The 23,532-nt window shown below is 50.6% G+C and overlaps 1 protein-coding gene across 1 annotated transcript in view; it reads right to left on the reverse strand.

Moving 5' to 3' along the window:
• Positions 1-739: 739 nt before the first annotated feature.
• LOC311309394 (Na(+)/H(+) exchange regulatory cofactor NHE-RF2) overlaps positions 740-23,532 on the reverse strand; it is a 51,492-nt gene continuing 28,699 nt past the window's right edge. The window contains exons 3-6 of the mRNA XM_084438663.1: positions 12,278-12,505; positions 4,477-4,630; positions 3,444-3,565; positions 740-2,885 (exon numbers count right to left, since the gene is read on the reverse strand). Of these exons, the coding sequence (XP_084294789.1) occupies positions 2,718-2,885; positions 3,444-3,565; positions 4,477-4,630; positions 12,278-12,505 (672 nt within the window). The 3' untranslated portion in view covers positions 740-2,717. The remainder of the gene's footprint in view (positions 2,886-3,443; positions 3,566-4,476; positions 4,631-12,277; positions 12,506-23,532) is intronic.

The raw sequence follows: 23,532 nt of genomic DNA on the forward strand, positions 1-23,532 counted from the left end.
GAGGCGTTTTCTCCTGGCGTTGGCGCCTGCCCCAGGGCACAGCTGAGCCGCCCCACCCCGTACCTTAAGACCCGCCCCACCCCGTACCTTAAGACCCAATCAGAGCCAGGGGAAACCCACATAGTCCGCATACCAGTCTGAACCACCTCCCCTGCCCCCCGGGGGGCGGGGTAAGGGGGGTGCCAGGACAGGCGGTGGCCTATTAATGTCACCCTTGACCCCCCCCTCCCCCCCCCTCCCTGGTTGTGGTGGTGGCGTGGTCCGGGGGTCTCTGTGAGTAGGACAGCTGTCCCCATGTTGGGGCTAATCCCCCCCATAAGCCATGTGGCTCCCCTGGTCTCATTCATGATCACATACAGAGCATCTCTCTCTCTCTGACCTCCAGGGATCTCCCTCACTCCCTCAGCCCTCCTCCCCCCCCCCACAAGCCCTCCACCCCTCCCCCGTCTCTCACTCCCTCAGCCCTCCTCCCCCCCCCCACAAGCCCTCCACCCCTCCCCCGTCTCTCACTCCCTCAGCCCTCCTGCCCCCCCCCGTCTCTCACTCCCTCAGCCCTCCTGCCCCCCCCACAAGCCCTCTCTTTCTATAAACACACTTATTTCACTGAAAATAGGCCAGGTAATCACATCTTTCATATCATATTTATTGATATCTGATTTTTTATTGATATCTGATTGTTTATATTGTACCCCAGACCCCAGGAAGAATAGCCGCTGCTGAGGCAGTGGCTAATGGGGATCTGAAATAAAGAATAAAGAATCTGTCACAGCCTCACCTTGTGCCAAACACATACAACCCCAATATCAACAGGTGTAACAGTGACATTATAACAGCCATTGCATCTGAGCATCACATCAATGCTGATGTTAGGCCTTCCTTGGTACTGTTCCCAGCACATGCTGTATCCATTTCAAAACCAACACTGGGTTGTTCTCTCCAGGGAGTACGACATCCATTCTCTCTTCAGGATCTCTTTATTTCTCTTCAGTCTATAACTATGCATGAAATGTGTTAAGCAGATAAACATACTGTAGTACAGTGGTTAAATGATTTCAAGATGATAACACTCGCATGTCCTTGTCTCTTCCAATACAGACGTCTTGTTGGAGGAGTATGAGGCTGAGCGTGACTCAAGAGCACCCTCTGCTGTTTATAACATAACACTACTACTACTACTGCATCTCCGTTTGCCTTCTTGTTGGAGTGGCCCACTCTTCGCCTCTCACTAGGGCTGGTTCTAGGGGATGACTTTGGGTGGCCAGACAGAAATGTGTGTGCTTTTTTGCGTTTTTCTTTACATTTTATCAAGCTAATTAACAGCAAACCTTTTTGTTGATGTTTGTTGACATGATCTTTGTGGACAACATGAAATTATGGGTGGGCAATGCCCGCCGCTGCAACCCCTCGAATCGGTCCTGCCTCTCACTACTCTGTCTGATTCCAGTCGCACACATTCCCATTCAGCACCAGAGGCCTGGTACATTAGTGGTGATTCCCTCATACTAACATTTTTAGAATGGGAAGGCCAGACCGGGGCTTAGAGGCATAAGTATGAGGTGAAAATGTGTCTAAATGTTATGACTGTCTTTGAGCTACGTCAGGTGAGTTCATGTCGTAGCTTGCTTAAGAGATGGCCAAAAGCATTTGATTGTCTATGCATTCTCTAGCTCAATACAAAAATAATAGATACACATTTTTCATCGCAGGGGAATCATAAAAGCCAGACAGGGGAGAAAAAGATATAAATACATGACAACACTGAACGAGGATGATCTCTGTGTGGATGAGGATGATCTCTGTGTGGATGAGGATGATCTCTGTGTGGATGAGGATGATCTCTGTGTGGATGAGGATGATCTCTGTGTGAATGAGGATGATCTCTGTGTGGATGAGGATGATCTCTGTGTGGATGAGGATGATCTCTGTGTGGATGAGGATGATCTCTGTGTGGATGAGGATGATCTCTGTGTGAACGAGGATGATCTCTGTGTGGATGAGGATGATCTCTGTGTGGATGAGGATGATCTCTGTGTGGATGAGGATGATCTCTGTGTGAACGAGGATGATCTCTGTGTGGATGAGGATGATCTCTGTGTGGATGAGACCATCTATTCTGTAGTAGTTTGTTCTTTTTTCTGTCGAGCAAATGCTTTGAAGTCCGAGCCAGCGTGATAATAAAATGAAATACAACTCTGGAGGAGGAGAGGATGTGAGAGGAATGGAAGGAGGGAGGGAGGGCTGTCCGTCCGTCTTTGGGCGTCTTAACTTCAGGGGTTAATATTCTTTAAAAAAAACAACAACAACAAAAAAACTGCCCCCAGTGTCCATCTTACCAGTCCCAGTGTTCATAAATCCTAGCACGTAGTTCATATTCCTCAGGAGGGGTGAGACCACTTCTTTATGGTCGTTTTATACGTTTTAATACAAAAATATCTGCCTCCTGCGTCTTGAGAAAGGAAGGGGAGGGGTATCTAATGGTCGAGGCAGAGGGAGGAGAACGCAGGCCCCTCGTGGGCGTCTACGCTGGGCTCTCTCTTCTAGGAGGAGAGACTGGAACAAGCATATGAGGTTGACAAAGAGCAGAGCTTATTGCGTACTGTCCATCTCCATGCTCCCCACCGACAAAAAAAAGCTGGATGGAGTTCCAGCTATAATCGTTTTCCAGAGGGTGGAGGGTGTGTGTGTGTGTGTGTGTGTGTGTGGGCGTGTGTGTGTTCTCAGAAGTTGCTGAAGAGCTCGTGTTTTTTGCTCCAGTCCATCTGGGGCGCTCTCTTGCGGGCGCGCTTGGCGTGGGCTTTCTCCTTGGCCTCCGCCGCCGTGGGGCTCAGACGCAGACCCATCTCACCGAACGGGTCCAGCAGACGGCCCACCTCGTCCTCACACAGCTGGACAGGACCGAGAGAGAGAGAGAGAGAGGGAGAGAGGGGAGAGAGAGGGAGGGGGGGAGAAAGAGGGGGAAAGAGAGGGAGATGGAGAGAGGAGACAAGGGGAGGGAGAGAGGGGAGTGAGGGGAGGAGAGAGAGGGAGGGAGAGAGAGGGAGAGAGAGAGAGAGAGGGCAGAGAGAGGGAGGGGGGAGAGGGAGGGAGGGAGAGAGAGAGAGGGAGAGAGAGAGGGCAGAGAGAGGGAGGGGGGAGAGGGAGGGAGGGAGAGAGAGAGGGAGAGAGAGGGCAGAGAGAGGGAGGGGGGGAGAGGGAGGGAGGGAGAGAGAGAGAGGGAGAGAGAGAGAGGGCAGAGAGAGAGAGGGCAGAGAGAGGGAGGGGGGAGAGGGAGGGAGGGAGAGAGAGAGAGGGAGAGAGAGAGAGAGGGCAGAGAGAGAGAGAGGGCAGAGAGAGGGAGAGGAGAGAGGGAGGGAGGAGGGGGTAAATAAGGGTGAGGGTGCTGTAGATGTAATAGTGCACTGACTGTATGCAATGTACATACACACACACACGCGCTACTGTACCTGTGTGCTGTTGCCCTGGCTGCTCAGGTCGGAGTGTGTGGACTTGATGGACTGGCTGGTGGAGCTGCCGTTGATTTGGGGGCTGGGGCTGGAGCCGTTAGTGATGGGGGGGCCCGCGTAGCCTGGGGGGGGGGGGGGCAGAGATACACACAGGTCAGGACCCACTGACCTCTACACATTACAACATTACAATGGAATACAATCATCTACCTTTCTGATCTGTTGTGTTTCCTAGTTCGACAGGGTGTCGTAGAATTATTCAAATACATTTGAGATATAGCCTTGATTCTACATCACATTTTATTCTTCAAACTTATGCAAAGGGAGAGTGGTTTACAAGCATGGCAGCAGCGTTGTCGGTGAGATCATTCTGAAAAGTGACCTCTCTCTCTCTCCCCAGGAACACCCTGACAAATATACAACTAGGGATACGCCCACATTACCATCTTAAGCCAATCACAGAACGACACACTGGCCCATCTCTAGTAGAAGGGGGACATGCAGACATCCAGACTGAGTCAGTTTAACACAGGCCTTTCTCTTAGTAATGAAATCATCCCCTCTGACTGGACAACAAAAGAAGACAGATTGAGAGAGCCCCAAACCCTAAACAGTACTGTCTGAAACATTCCAGAAGAGAGTGGTGGTAGATTCTAAACAATCACCTTTCTCCAGAACCCAAAGGTGGGTTTCACAGAGGACATATGATACCACACTGACAGAATCAGCCCTGGTTGGCAAGGTCTCAGCAGCACCCCCTCCTCACCACTACGCTCTGCGTACCATCTTTCGCCACAGACTCAAAACTCATCTCTTCAAGAAGTACTACAACGATCCTCCCTCTTAAGCACCTATTGTATTTTTAGTTTGCTACTTTGCCTTCAGCACTAGATCATGCTCTTAGTCACTTGTTTAGAAAGGAGACACACTTGTGAGCTCTGGTGAGTAGTAGTACACTGGCTTCCTACGTTAAAATGCAAATATTGTAAGTCGCTTTGGATAAAGGCGTCAGCTAAGTGACAGTAATGTCTACCTTTGACATGGCTGGCGTTGGGGATGAGGCCCATCCTCTTGAAGTGCTCGTCCGTGTCGGGGTCGACCACCAGCAGATGGGTCTCGTCCCCTCCGCTCTTGATGAATGCCACCACCTCAGCATGACGCATGCCCTCGATGTTCACCCCGTTCACCTGCAGGGAGGAGAGAGAGAGAGGGGGGAGGGGGAGAGAGAGGGGGAGAGAGAGAGGGAGGGAGGGGGAGAGAGAGAGGGGGGAGGGGAGAGAGAGGGGGAGAGAGAGAGAGAGAGAGGGAGGGGGAGAGAGGGAGGGAGGGGGAGAGAGAGGGGGGAGGGGGAGAGAGAGGGGGAGAGAGAGAGGGAGGGAGGGGGGAGAGAGGGAGGGAGGGGGAGAGAGAGGGGGGAAGGGGAGAGAGAGGGGGAGAGAGAGAGAGAGGGAGGGGGAGAGAAAGAGAGAGAGAGGGAGCGGAGAGAAGAGAGGGAGGAGAGAGAGGGAGGAAGAGGAGAGAGAGAGGGAGGCGGAGAGAAAGAGAGGGAGGAGAGAGAGAGGGAGGGAGAGAGAGAGAGAGGGAGGCGGAGAGAAAGAGAGGGAGGAGAGAGAGAGAGGGAGGGGGAGAGAGGGAGGTGGAGAGAAAGAGAGGGAGGAGAGGGGAGGGAGAGAGAGAGGGTGAGAGAGAAAGAAGGAGAGAGAGAGAAAGAGATGGAAGATGATGTTAATGTGGCATTATTTCATGTCATAGTGAGTGCAGAAGTGGAAGGGCAAAAATACATTTAAATGTAATTTCTGCCTAAATATACCCACATATGCCACACATATGCCCATAAACCTCTATGCTCCAACTTAGCACACACACACACACACGCACACACACACACACACACACTTATATACTGTATACTGTACAACATGCTACAGGAGACTGACTGAATCAGCTAATAGTAACGTCATTCAGCCACTAGATGGCACTGTGCATCAGTCAAACTAGTATACTGTACATGGGACCCAGGGAGAACCAAAACCTGTCAGGTATCAGTCACACATCTTTACTTCAGGAGCTTGTCACAGTCTGTTCATCACAGTTCCTCCACTTAGGCACCATGCTCTAGTGTCCCCAACATTCTTCCCGTACTTTCGGGACCTCCGACAGGAATTAGAGGACAACAGTTACTTGTTTCCCACAGCGGTACAACGGTACACCTGACTTCCTTCACCCACAGTTCACTACCGTGCCTTGCTATCTGCTCTCTGAGTTGTTTGACTAGCTACTGCAGAGAGTCACTTTGTAGCTAAACTCCACAAGAGGACTACGTGAGAGAGACAGAGTATGTAGTTGTCCCTACACCTAAACCCGGTCCCAAACCTCATTGAGTCGTTGCCGGTCCTAACTTAGATGTCAAGAGATTCTGAGGGCTGGTCATTTTGTTCGGGCCTGCAGTGAAGCTAGCTCGCTAGCACGGTAGCTGTAGCTTTGCACAGAGCTGGCCGTGTAGCACTGGTGCACCATCAAATATTGATGGCGAGCTTCTGCTCCAGCTATAGTGTGGATTTCAGGTATCGATGTCATCAGGAGGGAAATTTGTTTAAAATTCTCCCTGATTATGAAATGGAGGAGGCTCTAGAGGATCAGGTCTTATCGTTAACCCCTCTAGGACAAGACAGAGGCCTGAGAGTGATAGAGCTGAGACAGAGAGCATGTGGGATAGAAGGAGAGATAGAGAGAGAGTGAAAGAGGGATGAGAGAGAAAGAGAAAGAGGGATGAGAGAGAAAGAGGGATGAGAGAGATAGAGAGAGAGGGATGAGAGAGAAAGAGAAAGAGGGATGAGAGAGAAAGAGAAAGAGGGATGAGAGAGATAGAGAAAGGGATGAGAGAGAAAGAGAAAGAGGGATGAGAGAGAAAGAGAAAGAGGGATGACAGAGAAAGAGGGATGAGTGAGAAAGAGAAAGAGGGATGAGAGAGAGAGAGAAAGGGATGAGAGAGAAAGAGAAAGAGGGATGAGAGAGAAAGAGAAAGAGGGATGAGAGAGAAAGCGGTAGAGAAAATGAGACATGCAAAGTGAAAGAGAGGGAGAGAGAGAGACATGGGCGAGCGAGAGGAGACTATGAGAGGAGAGAACTTGTGTGCCAGAGACAAGGGAGAGAGAGAGAGAGCATGAGAGAGAGAGCGTGAGAGAGAGAGCATGAGAGAGAGAGAGCATGAGAGAGAGAGAGAGAGAGAGAGAGAGCATGAGAGAGAGAGAGAGAGAGAGAGCATGAGAGAGAGAGAGCATGAGAGAGAGAGAGAGAGAGAGAGAGAGAGAGAGAGAGAGAGAATAAGAGAGAGCATGAGAGAGAGGATAATAGTGGTGAAACCATCGTTGGGAAGAAAGAGCGATTAGCCGAACTGACAGCAGCTGCTCTCTCTCATTCTCCTCCCTCTCCCCTTCTCTCTCTCTCTCATTCTCCTCCCTCTCTCCTTTTCTCTCCCCTTCTCTCTCCCTTTCTCTCCCCTTCTCTCTCTCTCTCATTCTCCTCCCTCTCTCCTTTTCTCTCCCCTTCTCTCTCTCTCTCATTCTCCTCCCTCTCTCCTTTTCTATCCCCTTCTCTCTCTCTCTCTCCTTTTCTCTCCCCTTCTCTCTCTCCTTTTCTCTCCCCTTCTCTCTCTCTCCTTTTCTCTCCCCTTCTCTCTCTCTCCTTTCCTCTCCCCTTCTCTCTCTCTCCTTTTCTCTCTCCTTCTCTCTCTCTCTCCTTTTCTCTACCCTTCTCTCTCTCTCTCTCCTTTTCTCTCTCTCTCTCCTCCTCTACCTCCTTCTCCCTTCCTCCAGTCCACAGGGAGTGAGAAGTGGGGAGTCTGTGACAGATTGGTGCAGAGCAGTTCTGCTGTCAGGCAACATGGCAGCCAAGGAAAAACAAAAAAGTGTGTGTGTGTGTGGGGGGGGGGGGGGAGGGGGGGCAGGAGACCAGGTGTTGTGTCATGTTTCATAGCCGTCGCTTAACAATCCTACTAAACCACAAAAACACAAACAACAACAACCAACTGGGCTTAATTAGTCCTACAGTATAGGCTCTTTTAATGGTGCGTTCGTCACGCCAAATGTGTTACAGCCATTTAACCACAGCACCGCCATTCCTTCTCAAGGTGGTTTTCCACTGCACATTGTTTGGGCTCAGGCCTGACACTCCTGGCACAGTTCCAATGGATACCTGCTGCTGATGTGTGTGTGTGTGTGTCTATTGTTGCTAGGCTGTACCCATTTGGAAGAGCACACCCTGTCCTATAGGGCTCAGTCAGGTGGAGAATGTGTGTGTGTGTGTGTGTGTGTGTGTAACTATGTTTTCACAATGTGTACCCTATAGGATGTGGAAACAGGCAGCTGATTGTAGGACTGATGATGACCAATTCCCACACTGTTGTTCACATCACACATGGCAAGTTCAAAAGACTGTATATGGGCCATCACAATATCAGACATGTGAAAGCACAGGTGTGTGTGTGTGTGTGTCCCTGTCTCAAGAAGGTGTGTGTGCTATATCTTATTTGAAATCTGGAGTACGTGTTTCAGAATCTGAATACACAGATACTGTAAATACACAGATATTGCGTGTACACAGTTATCATTGATCAATAGTTGAAAAGTTGATCAATGACATTGGGGAACTGAATTTGCCTTCCGGGCTATTCCTGTCATGGATTGCTACTCTGTTCTGCATTTCTCCTGAACACTTGCGGGTGTCGGAGCCGTGGAGAGAGTGAGACAGAGACCGGAATTGGAAGAGTCTCTCTCTCCGCCGCAAGTGACAAAGCAGCCGCCCTCCTCTTAATGTCCGTCACGCCCACTTTTTAAAATCCGAATACTGATCCAGATCCAGATCATTTTGTGGGTGGAACAGATAGAGGTCTCTGCACACCCCTGGTACGGAGGGGGGGCTCGAACATTCAGCCCCCCCTCAGCAGAGAGGGACACCACAGTGTCTCGGTGCCAAACACTACATCGATGATCACTACACCAAAACCTTAACACTGCAGTGAGTGATGATGACACTACAATCCCAGCAGTTCCAATGTAATGGAGCATATAATGGAGAGAGGGAGATAAAGAGAGAGAGAAAGAGAGAGAGAGAGAGAGAGAGAGAGAGAGAGAGAGAGAGAGGGACAGAAAGAGTGTGTGTGAGAGAGAGAGAGAGGGAGAGAGGTGCTCGTCAGTGGGGCGAGAGAGGTCTGTCATGGGTCCTCACCTCTCTAACGAGCTGCTGACAGCTGACAAGCATGGTCGCGACGGTCGGTCAGAGCCTCAATTAACTACCATACACACACGAACGCACACGCGCACACACACACGGCTAATCGACTCGCTGTCGGCCAGCCCTCCAGGGGTTAGCCTACGGATGCCAAACACCAGGGGCTCAGAGTACAGTTCCGTAGTGACCTATCTACCTAGTACAAAGCAGTTTAGCTCTAATCAAGCATACACACACACACACACACACACACACACACACACACACACACACACACACACACACACACACACACACACACACACACACACACACACAGCATGGACTGTCCACACACTGTGTTCACTGGAAATCCTTCTCACTATGCTCTGTCCCAACAATGCTAACAGCGCTAAGCTAACACTGGAGATACAGGGGACAAGACCAAGTTAAACAAACACTGGAGTGATATCTATCTATACAGGGGACAGGGCCATGCTAAGCTAACCCTGGAGAGCTAGCTATCTATACTGTACAGGAGAGAGGACTAAGCTAAGCTAACACTGGAGAGATATCAAGCTAAGCTAATACTGGAGAGATATCCAGCTAAGCTAATACCGGAGAGATATCCAGCTAAGCTAATACCGGAGAGATATCCAGCTAAGCTAATACCGGAGAGCTATCTATCTATACAGAAGACAGGCCCATGCTAAGCTAATACCGGAGAGCTATCTCAGGACCAAAGCCTTGGCTGAGTTCAGGAGAGGTAAATGACTCAGAGGAGTTTGGCCCAGGAAACTCTAGAACCTTTGTTTGAGGATGATCTACAGGTTCTCTTGAGGCAGAAAAACAGCAGAGAATGTGTGTGTGCGTGTGTGTGAGAGTGTGTGTGTGTGTGTGTGTGTGTGTGTGTGTGTGTGTGTGTGTGTGTGAGTGTGTGTGTGTGTGTGCGCGTGCGTGTCTGAGGCCAGGGCAGGGACTCTATGATTAGTAGTGTATTCAGGAGCTCACGGGGGACGGGGAGTGGTAGTCTGCTTTTGCCGTCAACAGCCCAGACCACAGGAAGTTCCCATACGCTGGTTTCCTGTTGCTGCAGTGGAACATCAGAGACGGGGTTCATCCCTGCCTCTGGTGCCACCCTGGTGCCACCCTGTACCACTCTAACCCAGCGGTAGACTTGGTGGGTACATTTACAAATAGTGGGTCTGTTTCTCCCTCTAATTGTTGAATGTGGTTAAACACTTTTAAGCATTGTTTGGGTATATGTCTCTAGTCTGACTCAGCGGATGTAGGTTTTGGGAATAAGCCTTGCCATTTGTTTATTACTGCCCAATCAGTGGCGCCCGATTCATTTGGCCGGCCAATCAGACTACTGAAACAACAACCTAGCGCAGCGCTGCCATAACCTAGCAACCGCTCTGCCGGATAATTGTGATTGTGATCTTATTCTTTGTACATTTTTATAATTTATCTATACTACTGTACTTTGGCAGCATATGTTTTTCATCTGTCATGCATAAGCTTATTTGAATTTGATTGGTTTAAAGAAATATTGTGTTTTTCCCCCCCTATCCCCGAATGGTAATGAGTCCAGCCAGACCTTTCTCCAGCGCTGGCGAAGCGTAAAGGAAATGTGGAGATAGGTGTGGCTATGTGAGACTAGGCCCTCTCTGACCTAGTGTGGGGGGCCTGGTCTGGCCTCCTGTAAGACCTCTTTAGGCCCAGTTCATCTGGGATGGTCCTGGTTAGTCTGAACCACAGCTCTCTGGGGAGTAGAACTCATGGGAACACGCCCCCCGTCTGGATTGAGTGGGTGTTGGTAACAAACAAACACACACACACACACACACACACACACACACACACACACACACACACACACACACACACACGCATGCATGCATACACACACCCGCATACAATACATAAGCATGCATACACACACTCGCGCACACACACATGCAGACACACACACATACAGACAAACACACACACATACAGACAAACACACAGACAGACAGACGCATGTACACGCACACACACACACAGACAGACACACACAGACACACACACACACACACACACACACACACAGGCACATACTCACACACACACACACAAACATCTGGAGTTAGTAGAGATGAGGGATTGCAGGCTGTCTGTGCACTGTATGTGGTACTGATGATAAACATTTACAGTATGTGTGTGTATGTGTGTGTGTGTATGTGTGTGTGTGTGTGTGTGAGAGAGAGAGAGAGAGAGAGAGAGAGAGAGAGAGAGAGAGTGAGTGAGTGCTGTGCACTCCTGACCCATGCTACTTTAATCTAATCTAATCTATCATCCCTGAGTGTCTGAGATCTGCGCTTGACGTGTCTCATCCAGGGTCTCATCTCACCCCTCGTCCCGTTCTCTCCTCCTCCTCTTCCTCCTCCTGTCCCTCTTCCCATGCTCTCTCTCTCCCCACGTTCTGAGTCTGTTTGATAACCTGCAGCCTACACTATGACCATCCAGCCCGCTGCAGACACACACACACACACACACACACACACACACACACACACACACACACACACACACACACACACACTCTGACAGATAGATACTGTAGACAGACAGACAGACAGACAGACAGACATGGATAGATACTTAATTTATCCCGGTGGGGAAATTGTTGTGTTACAGCGGTAAGGACAACAAAAAAAGGCACAAGGTAGGAGCACAGAACATGCAAAATTATACATGAAATGTACAACAAAGTCTACTGTACAATCTCACCCTTCACAAGAGTGCCATACCTACAATGTCAGTCAAATCAAATAAGGAGTACTGTATGTCTATGTTGATAAATAAGTGAACTTATAGATAAGTCAACACACACAGACACACACGCACGCACGCACACACACACGCACGCACACACACACGCACGCACACACACACACACACACACACACACACACACACACACACACACACACACACACACACACACACACGTACCAGGGGAGACCAGGCACAGATAAGGGGGGTCAGAAAGCCCCTCTCCTGTCATCTCATACCTTTTGACCCCCCCCCCCCCCCCCCCCCCCGTCTCCTGCCTCATCTAAACAGCCCTCTGAACCCCCCTTCCCCTGGGGAGTCCCAGCCCTGCGTCCCGACCTCATCCCTCCATCCACCAGCACTTCATTAGCCTCTCCATTTCTCCCTCCTCCGCCCTCCTGCTCCCCCCCGGGTCCAACAGCAAACCCTCCGCATCAGACCACACCGGCTGATCGGTGACCCCGATGTGACCCCCAACCCACTCTGCCTCTCTGAGTACACCTCCCGCCTCCCCTCAACCATCCCCTTCAGAGTCCAACTCACCCCCCCCAACCATCCCCTCTAGAACCCAACCCACCCCCCAACCATCCCCTCTAGAACCCAACCCCCCCCCCTCCAACCATCTCCTCTAGAACCCAACTTACCCCCCCAACCATCCCCTCTAGAACCCAACTCACCCCCCAACCATCCCCTCTAGAACCCAACTCACCCCCCCAACCATCCCCTCTAGAACCCAACTCAACCCCCCAACCATCCCCTCTAGAACCCAACTTACCGCCCCCCCCCCTCACCCCGCCCCCCCTCACCTCCACCAGTCGGTCCTGGGGGCGGAGTCCGGCCAGGTCGGCGGGCGAGCCGCGGTCTAGCGAGCGGATGTACTGGCCCGGCCGGGAGCGCTCGCTGTGCAGGTTGAAGCCGTAGCCTGTCTCGGCCCGCAGCAGGTGGCACAGCCGGGGGAGGAGCTCCGACGGGTCGACCGGTGGCCGGGGACGCGCGTACGCCTTGGCCTCCGCCTGGGCCTGGGCCAAGGCCTCCTGGAAGAACCAGAGAGATGGACCTTCAAACACACACGTCATATCAGAGCGGTCATCCGTTTTATTATTATGTACCTTTCGTCCAGGGAATATCCACCTACACCAAGACCTGTTTCAGTAATATGCATATACAGTACATGGAGGATTTTTGAAAGGAAGGCAATGTCTTCCCTCTCTCACTGGCCACTCATTTCACCAGTAAACTCCTCAGCTGTAAGCAGACACACGACACAGATCATGAAATGGCAGCGAACCGAACCAGGCATGTTCCAAGGTGCACACAGCTCCAACCATCGCCAGTGAACTCACAACACCCAATATTCTAAAGTTGGCAGTTGCTGTTAGACTGTTGGAAGTTTAAAATTCAGCATGTTCAGTTCACCAACGAAAGATGGCACACCAATCCAACGCTGGCGTTGGTTGGGGCAGTGGGCAGGCACCTTAAGAGCCGCAGTGACAGCGTATCGTGACGGGACTATTGTGTCTGTCAGCGGTACAAAGGACTGGTCATGCGCAGGAATGCCAAAGCCCTTTGCTAAAGGTGAGAAAACGTTCCCTGAACTGCCAAGTCATCTGACTGGTTCTTAGCTCTAAACCGTGAAGAGAAAGGACGGCTGTAATCAGCGATGACGACTTTCGAGTGCTACTGTAATTAGCACTCAACGGTTACTGTATAGTGAATGTCTTTGATTGTCTCTCATTCGACATTTGTAAATAGAATCCCTTGCAGGCTAAAGTGTATGTGTGTGTGTGTGTGCAGTTATTGATGACCTGTGGCGTATCCCCACCTCATAATTAACAGTTAGGGACAGGGTAAAGAGGTTGTCGGGTGAATCCATCAGGACCCTCTTCTCCAGAAAACAGCCAGTGACGATGACGACCTGCCACAGGCCATCGCCACTATGCAACCATGATCTTCTGACAGGAAATTCAGCCCTGCTATTGTTCGAACATGTGAGCCCTCACCACACCGTTGTGTGTGGGTGCGCTTAAGCAGGGAGAGAGAGAAAGAGAGAGAGAGAGAGAGAGAGAGAGAGAGAGAGAGAGAGAGAAGGCGGGAGGGACAGATGAGGAAAGGAGAGTCTATACGTGTGCTAGCGTACAGGGTTGTTTGCTGTTAAATATGTCAGTGGTAGTTGTATCTGGAAAAACATATGTTTCCATACTCTCTCTTTCTGCCCTCCTCCGTGTGCTAACTGTCCCGAGACGACACAGGGAAAATGTTAAATCACATTTATACTAGCCCATAAGAACCACGCAGCAACATGAAACACAGCTTATTTCACACGCTGAAGACCTCTTTAAACCGACAGAGAATAAACTGGGCCGTCTGCCCTGGGAAGGCCGTCCAGACAGGGCCCGGATGGGCCGGACCAGACCAGGCCCGGGTCCAGAGAACAATGGAATGATTCAGTCCTGTTCCAGTTTTTCCCAATCCACACCGAGGGGGGAGGGGGGGGGGGTCCGCCAGGCTGCAGGAAGGGGAGTGGCCCCCCGGCTAGAAGTCACTTAGCTATTAGAACCCTGGGACCAGCCCAGGATCCAGATAGAAAGAGAGAGAGAGAGAGAGAGAGAGGGAGGAATAGACAATGAGAAGGGGGGGGGGGGTTGATTGAGTAAGAAAGATGGTGAAAGAGGAGATAATGAGAGGAAGAAAGAGAGAACAAGAGAGAGTGAGAGGAAAAGAGAGAGAGAGAGAGAGAAAGAGAGAAATAGAGAGAGAGAGGGAGAGAGAGAGAGAAAGCTAGAAGGGCTGAGTGTAAATAAACAGAGGGAGAAGCACAGCTGGTAGACATTAGTGTGGGGAGCCGTCCGTCTCTGCCAGGCCAACCTCTGACTGCCTCTTAGAGCCCGTTCACCCTGCTCCAATCACCCCCCGCCGAGCGGACCGTCCCTCGGTGTGCATGCATGTGTGTGTGTGTGTGTGTGTGTGTGAGAGAGAGAGAGAGAGATGTGTGTGTGTGCTCCCCTAGCTCTACTCAAGCCAGCAGGAATCTATACAGGTGAATCAATACCCCGGTGTTGGAGCAGAGGGCCAGAGGTGGGGGTGAGGGGCAGATAGCAGGCTTCTCAGAGGTGGGGGTGAGGGGCAGATAGCAGGCGTCTCAGAGGTGGGGGTGAGGGGCAGATAGCAGGCGTCTCAGAGGTGGGGGTGAGGGGCAGATAGCGGGAGTCTCAGAGGTGGGGGTGAGGGGCAGATAGCAGGCTTCTCACTGAGCCTGGTCCAGGTGGACTCAGCCTGGTCCTGAAGTCAGAGGCTACCTCCTTCAGACCAAGGGTCCCAGTAAAAATGTAACAGTACACCACAACTGACTGACTGACTGACTGACTGCCTGCTAGCCAGACTGAGATACTCAGATGTTGCTGTCAGGAAAACAGAATGAGCTCGAGTGACCCTCAGTGCTCCACTGTTACTCCCCTATCTCTCTGTCTGTCTGTCTGTCTGTCTGTCTGTCTGTCTGTCTGTCTGTCTGTCTGTCTGTCTATCTATGTCTGTCTGTCTGTCTGTCTGTCTGTCTGTCTGTCTGTCTGTCTGTCTGTCTGTCTGTCTGTCTATCTATCTATCTATCTATCTATCCATCCATCCATCCATCCATCCATCCATCCATCTATCTATCTATCTATCTATCTATCTATCTATCTATCTATCTATCTATCTGTCTGTCTGTCTGTCTGTCTGTCTGTCTGTCTGTCTGTCTGTCTGTCTATCTATGTCTGTCTGTCTGTCTGTCTGTCTGTCTGTCTGTCTGTCTATCTATCTATCTATCTATCTATCTATCTATGTCTGTCTGTCTGTCTGTCTGTCTGTCTGTCTGTCTGTCTGTCTGTCTGACAATCTATCTATCTATCTATCTATCTATCTACTCACCGTAAATGAGGGGAAGACTGGATAAAACACAAAAAGGTGGAGTTCTTTACTAACATACTGTTTATCACAAGACACTGTATATCTGGGGATGTAATATATACAGTATATACAGTACTGTGGGCCAACTGATAGTACACTGACAAGACCCTCCCCAGTTACTATGACTCCTACAGTACACTGACAAGACCCTCCCCAGTTACTATGACTCCTACAGTACACTGACAAGACCCTCCCCAGTTACTATGACTCCTACAGTACACTGACAAGACCCTCCCCAGTTACTATGACTCCTACAGTACACAGGTGAGGCGTGCGGTGGGAGGTGCCGGGTGAGACTGCGACTTCGAGGAGAGAAATCACCAATCAGGCGGCCAGAACCCCTCCTCCAGGGCGCGCTCTCCTTCCCCGGGCTGAGCACAGAGACACGGGACCGATTGGGCCGAAGAACAAGAATAGAAGGCATTTCCTCCAGGTTAACGACATCTGGGGGTATACGAACGTGTGGTAACTCAATTTCCTCTGACCAGATTAGCTCTCTTAGGCGGCGTAGCCATCCAACCCACCCCCCCCCCCCTCTCCTTTAAGGGGGAGACATGGAGCGATCCGTCTCCTTAGCTGAGTAAGATGCTCAGACCGAACCACGTTAGAATGGAAGGAGCAGTTCTCTGGGTCCCTGGAGGGATCCTGTGATTCACTTTCTCCATGGGTCTGTGGTTTTTTTACGAAATGTTTTGATGAGGAACAGAAAAAAACCTTAAAAACAGTCTCATGTTTCTCCCTTTGTCAGCAAACTAGCCTATAATCAGGAAATCACTTTTCCAGGGGGGGAAGAAAAAGAAATGAAAAACTAGTTTTAGGAAAACAGTGTTCTCTCCTGGCAGGAAGAACAGCAGGCCTCGTTCAAACCCTTGCTCCTGCTTCCATGGGTACGTTAGTGTTTTGCTCTGCGCAGCACAAGGCCGGCGGAAAGTTCTGGGAATAAATCAGGGATGACTCCCAAAAAGCAGATGGAAAGCTTCTTTTTTTTCTTCTCGTTTTCCAGGCCCCTCCACGCCCTGCGACTGGAATCCACGGTGTCCCGGGCTGCTGCCCGCTCCCTCCCCTCCGCCACGCCCCGTTCTCTGCTCGGCCCCCGCCTCGCCCTGTCCCTCGGCCGAGCACCACTTGTTTATGGGGGCCGGGCGCCCCGGCATGGACGGCTGCCATTGATGCGCATTCTTCCAATTTCCTGTCACAAGCAGCCATTGTGCTGCCGTCTGTCTGCCTATCTGTCTGACTGCCTGTCAGTGTGTCTGCCTCTCAGTCTGTCTGTCTGCCTGCCTGTCTGTCTCTCAGTCTGTCTGTTTGCCTGTCTGTCTGTCTGTCTGAGGGCTGGTACGGGAGATGTGCCCGGAGCATGTGTTTCCACTGTACAGTATATGGTGTGTGTGTGTGTGAGCGAGTGTATGAGCATGAGCAGTATGTGTTTTTGTGTGTACGTTTCCTCTGTGTGTGTGTGTACAGTATGTTCCCTCTGTGTGCATGTTTCCTGTGAGTGTGTGTGTTTTTGCCAACGCGACCACTGGCCGTGGCTGTTTGGGGTTGGTGAAACCAGAGCGGCTGTTGAATTATTCACAGACGCACTGCTGGGCTGGCTGGATCACGACCGGCGTTAACCCTCCCTCAGCCAGGGATCACTGCCTCCTGGTCTGCCACCGGTCTGTGGCGACCGCGGTGTGCATGAAAGCGTGTGTGTGCGTGTGTGTGTGTATTGATCTGAGCGAGCGTGTGTACTGTACTATGTGTGAGTGTATATATTGCATGAATAAGTGTAAGTGTGTGTGGGTGTCATTCTTAAACTAGGGGATTCCCTAACCCTGTGTGTGTGTGTGTGTGTGTGTGTGTGTGTGCTGTCATCAATGTGTTCATCTGTTTTCTCTTCAGAGGGGATTATAGCAAACTCAATATCCAACTCTGCTCAGCGAATGGATCGAGTGTCCTCTGTGGCCCTACAGCGAAGGCACACCATCCAGTCTGTCCTAACAGCCACAGAAATGCAGGCGTACGGACACATATGATATCATATTATCCCTCTCCTGGGGGGCTGATATCCAGCCCGCGCTGGCTTTGGTCATGTGACTGTTCTGGTGTTTTCTGTGTGAACCCCCCCCACAGCGAGACGCCGCTGAAAGTCTAGCCGAACGGACAATGCACGCGGCACGCATGGCTTACAGGTGTGTGTGTGTGTGTGGATGGGGGTGAAGCCAGGTCAACTCCTGGCCGGAGGGTGTAACTGTGAGACTGTGACTGTGACGTCATGTTCATCTGTGAGCTCGTCTGTGTCGAGTGTTCAGGAGCGCGATTGAAGCTGGTTAAGCTGATTAGCAATCCAGAAGAGGATGGTTTGGTGGGAACAGTCGGAATCTGTACGGTTTCCGTGACTCGGAAAAAGTCTACGCACACAGCAGCTCTGCCCTCAGTGTGTGTGTGTGTGTGTGTGCGTCAGTGTGTCTGTCCCACACACAGCTGCACTGGTGTCATCAATCTGCCAGAGAAGAAAGAGAGAGCTGAGCTGAACTCTCAGTGGGGGTGTAGAGAGAGGGAGAGAGAGGGAGAGAGGGAGAGAGAGAGCTGAACTCTCAGTGGGGGTGTAGAGAGAGGGAGAGAGAGACGGAGGAGAGGAGGGAGAGAGAGAGGGATACCGATAGCGAAGGAAAAGAGGGATTAGGGGAAAGAACATGAGAGAGTGGAGATAAACAGCAAAATGGAGATGGAGAGAGACAGCCGGAGAGAGGGGGCAGGCAGAGAGGGGGGCAGGGAAAGATGGAGAGAGTGAGAGAGGGAGAGAGATAGATGGAGAGAGCGCATACAGAGAGAGAAAGAGACCAGCCTGATGTCTTGGTAATTGCTTTTCCTACAAGCTTTGGTGTTTGTGTGTGTGTGTGTGTTGTGTAACTGCCTGTTCCACTGCGTGACCGAGCTGGCCGTGTGTCTGGACTGTTACACGCCGGGGTTCGTTACCACCGCCGCCCCTGTATTATCCCCAGATGAGGGGGGGTAGGAAGGGGAACTAGAAGCAATGCAGCCTGAGAGAGAGAGAGAGAAAGAGAGAGGGAGAGACAGAGAGAGAGAGAGAGAGAGAGAGGGGGAGAGAGAGACAGAGAGAGAGGAAGAGAGAGAGAGAGAGAGGGGGAGAGAGAGACAGAGAGAGGGAGAGACAGGGGGAGAGAGAGACAGAGAGAGAGGGAGAGAGAGAGAGACAGGGGGAGAGAGAGAGAGAGAGAGACAGGGGGAGAGAGACAGAGAGAGAGGGAGAGACAGGGGGAGAGAGGGGGAGGGAGAGAGAGACAGAGGGAGAGAGAGGGAGAGGGAGAGAGAGACAAGGGGAGAGAGGGGGAGGGAGAGAGAGTGAGACAGAGGGAGAAAGAGAGACAAAGGGAGAGAGAGGGAGAGAGAAACAGGGTGAGAGAGAGGGAGCGAGAGAAAGAGGGAGAGTGAGACAGAGGGAGAGAGACAGAGGTAAAGAGAGAGAGGGAGAGAGAGAGGGAGAGAGAGACAGGGGGAGAGAGAGGGAGAGTGAGACAGAGGGAGAGAGACAGAGGTAAAGAGAGAGAGGGAGAGAGAGGGGTGATAGGAGCAGTGCAGCCTGTCCTGGGGGGCTGTAACTCTGCTCTGGAGGGCTGGGGGGGGGGGGGGGGGGGGGGGGTGTTGACCTCTGACTGAACTCCTTATCAGCCAGGTTAATGGAGGAACATGGCAGGGCTACTAGAGTACAGTACAGTACAGTAGATCACAGTAGAGTAGAGCACAGAGAACAGGAGCACCCGAGTCATCTGGTTAAACTACAGCTGTCTGCCTTCTGTTTAAACTGAGCCCTAATAGATCCCCCAGACTCCTCCTAATAGATCCCCCACACTCCTCCTAATAGATCCCCCACACTCCGGTAGATCTGAAAAGATTGCATCGGTCTAAGCCTGGGCGGAGACTGACATTTACACCCGTCCTCCACACGGTACGGGCTGTGGCGCGGCGCTGTCGACCGCGGCGTGCGGGGCGGCTTCGGTAACACGACGAGACTCGGTATGAGAGTGTCGTTTTATCCGAAGCGCTTTACAATGAAGGCCGCTCATTCGCCTATTCACACGTGCATTCACGCACCAATGGCGGCAGCTGCCATGCAAGGTGCCAGCCTGCTCATTGGCAGCAATTTGGGGTTCAGTGTCTTTGTCCAAGGACACACTGACATGTGGAGAGAGGAGAAGCCGGGATTCGAACCACCGACCCTCCGATCATTGGACTACCTCCTGAGCTATGGCCGCCCCCCATTGCTGGCATCAACCTCAGCGTTTTCCACACACAGTAGGCAGATGGCCCTTCTCTCCTCTAGAATGAGATACATGCATCTGTCAGCAGCACGCCAGGGGAACGGATTCAACATGAGCCTATTAGTGTGGTTCCTTCTCCGTCTGCATTGTGTGTGGGTGTGTGTGTGCGAGAGAGACAGAGTGAGAGTGTGTGTATTTATGTGTGTTTGACAGAGAGAGTTTGTGTACAGCATGTGTGTGTGTGTGTGTGCTGTGTGTTTGAAAGAGAAAGAGAGTGTGTATTTGCGTGTGTGTGTGTGCATGTGTGTGTGCTGTGCGTGTTTGAGAGAGAACGAGAGAGTGTGTATTTGTGTGTTGTGTGTGTGTTTGAGAGGGAGGGAAAGAGAGAGTGTGTGTATTTGTGTGTGTTTGAGAGAGAAAGAGAGAGAGGGAGAGACAGAGTGTGTATTTGTGTGTTTTGAGAAAGAGAGAGTGTGTGTGTTTGTGTGTCCTCGCCAAGCTCTCCACAGCCCTTCCAAGTGTTTCATAGTGACATGTGTTCATCAATGTGCTTTGTTTGGAGTGCCGTCTCCAGGCTGTACCTCATGTTCGCCCGACACGAACCCTCTCTCTCTGACGGAGAAGAGCTTCAACCCAGCCTCCACCCACTCCTCCTGGGAGGAAGAGCTAAACCTCCACCCACTCCCCCTGGGAGGAAGAGCCCAACCTCCACCCACTCCTCCTGGGAGGAAGAGCCCAACCTCCACCCACTCCCCCTGGGAGGAAGAGCCCAACCTCCACCCACTCCCCCTGGGAGGAAGAGCCCAACCTCCACCCACTCCCCCTGGGAGGAAGAGCCCAACCTCCACCCACTCCTCCTGGGAGGAAGAGCCCAACCTCCACCCACTCCTCTTGGGAGGAAGAGCCCAACCTTCACCCACTCCTGCGTTGAGGAAGAACAGCCATTGGGGTGAAACAAATAATGAAGGGGAAAGAAAGGTTTGCGTTCTGGGTACAAAAAGTTACTTTGGGGCCCAGTATGACTAAAACACGAGAATGCTAGCATGTTAGCTCTATTCCTAGCATGTTAGCTCTGTTAGCTTCTTTCCATGTACGGTACAGTAGAATACCTGCAACCATAACAAAAAAAAGGGAAAGACATAGGAGGTAGTGTACTGGTTACTGTGTTTAAACCATGGCCATGGTAAGGAAAAAAGACTGTTGCTGAGCACGCACATGGACAGAGAAAACTTGGGAAGAGGACCGATGTGGGATACACACACACACACACACACACACACACACACACACACACACACACACACACACACACACACACACACACACACACACACACACACACAAACAAGCACTTACAATATACAATCTACCCCCTTCCCACCACAGATTAATATGAATATACTGTATGAATATATTCATATGAATATACTGTATGAATATATCCATATGAATACCCTGTATGCTTGGAGCAATGCTTCAAAATCACCAATCTTATTATTATTATTATTTTTTTACATTTTATTTACAGAACTCACTCATCTACCCAGCAGCGCATTTTTCCCTCCCAAGCCTTTGATGACGTCATAAATATCAAGTGTGCCTGAGCCCAGTTTGAGAGCTCTGTGCCTCAGCAACGAAGGCAGGAGTCAGAGAGGCCGGCAGAGAGCGGCCATGTTGGACTAGCAGGAGATCTTAACGTCGTCAGGGCTGTCTCATTGTCCCGCATCCAGAGACTCAAATCCCCAATGAGCCGTGAGACAGACTGCTGGGGCGCGACGCGAACCCTGGTGTGCCGGCAACAACAGAATCCACCCGAGCGTCGTAGCGAGCTAATTAAGCCACTTCTGGCCGGGCCGACTCAGCAGGGATGAAACTGTGAGCGTGGAGTGGAAATCAGCCCCAGACTAAAATTGGGATTTAGGCTAAATTCTGATTGATGGATGACGGTGGCAAATATTCAACCCGCAAACTGAGCTGAAGTCAAAACAAAATAATGTGTCTTGTGCAAAATTGCCAGATAAACCCGGGCAACTCTGTCATTAAGCTCTCTCTCTCTGTCCTCCATTATCGATCCTCACATCCCTCTTTTTAGCTGCAACAAGCAACTCTGTTGCTCGCTCTGATGGTCGGTCGTTCGGTCCACAAGAATTCGGTCTGGCTGCACACGTGCGTATGTGGTCGCAGCTATTGCGAATTCACGCTGATTTCAACCCGTCCTCGAGTTTCCAACCTCCTCCCCTCCGTCTTTACTCCCTCCCTCTCCCCCCTCTCCTCAGGTGCCAGTACTCCTCATCTGGTGTGAGTTACATCAACATTCTGCCTCCGTGTTGAACCACAGGTCTGGAAACCCCCCCGCTGGGACAGAACCAGGAAGTCTCCCCACTGGCGTGACCAATCACTGCCAGCAGGAACTACACTTCCCACAGTTCACCTGCTCATCAATCAGTGTTGCTGAATGTGTAAAAACTTCAACTCCTATTGCTTTAGTAGACAATGATGAACAGGCACCAGACTGTTTGGGATAACAGACAGCTACCTCTGTTGGAAGAGAACCAGGCCAGGTCCAGCCTGGCTTATGTGCGTGGCTGGCTTGTTTCTGTTCAGGACTGGTAGGACAGAAGCTTGTCATGCCACTGAAATAGCTGTGAATTGAAATGACATGAAATAATGTCAGATAAATTAAGATCGCCTGGACACATCAGTTCCAATGCTAATCCAGCACAATAAGAGCGGGATAGCCAGTTAGCTCATGAGCTCACAACAACTAGCAGCAGCTTCCATAACATTAATGGTAGCGGTCAGTGGCTAAAGCAGTTACACTGATGAATCCTGTAACGTTAGCTATTTTGCTGCAATTGGTTCAACTTCTTTTTTCTGGACAAAGGTAAGGGATAAACCCAGATAACACAAGGCTAGCAGACCTACAGCGGGTCCCCGATGGACGAGCTGGCGGACCTCTGGCCGAATCTGCTGGCTGGTTCCTGGCCATTTGCACATCGAATGGCAAGCGGACCTCTGGCGGATTATTAGCGTCAGGGACAGCGGTCCGCTAGTAATCCGAAATGCTCCTGCTATTGCTCCACCACCACCAACTACCACTGGTAGTTTATTGTCTATATCCCAGGCCCATTGGCCCTAGGCTTATGGATTTCTATTGCTAAATGAACTTACTCTGAAAATTTTTTGGGTAACCCTTCCTTTCATAGTCCCCCAATTACTAAACATTTACCTGGTAAATACATGCAAAGTATAGCCTAATATATAATGGGTAATTACTGAGACACCTATACTGTACTGTAGGTATAATTTCAAAACAGGAGTATTTAAAATGTTCAATTACTGCACATAAATTCAATAACTGACATAGCACCACCAGGTAACCACATATTTACATAGCTTCTATAACATCCAGTGACAAAAAACCTCCCACACCTGGGGTTGAACCCTAGACCTTTGGCATGGGAGTCAGGAACTTTATCCACTACACCACAGAGAATCTGGAGGGTGTGTGATGTTATAGTGTTTTTGTTTTGGTGTTCTGGGATCACTGCGTCTTTTGGTGGCACAATCTGTTTTACACAGTTAATTCATCTGCAAAACAGACTATACATTTCCTTAAAAAACAACAACAACGTTTTTATCTCTCCAGTCAATCTGAAAAAACAAAACATTTACCTGGTAAATACATGCAAAGTGTAGCCTAATATATAATGGGTAATTCCCAGGTGATTAGACAATCAAGCTAATTACTCAAACAGGAACTGGTGCTACAGCCAGTCAAATACATACAGAGTGAGAAGAAAAGTTCCCACAACAACTAAAGTCAATAGTTCAAAGCATTAACAATTTGTTAG

Source organism: Borostomias antarcticus (genome assembly GCF_949987555.1).
Source record: "Borostomias antarcticus genome assembly, chromosome: 5".
Lineage (NCBI taxonomy): Eukaryota > Metazoa > Chordata > Actinopteri > Stomiiformes > Stomiidae > Borostomias > Borostomias antarcticus.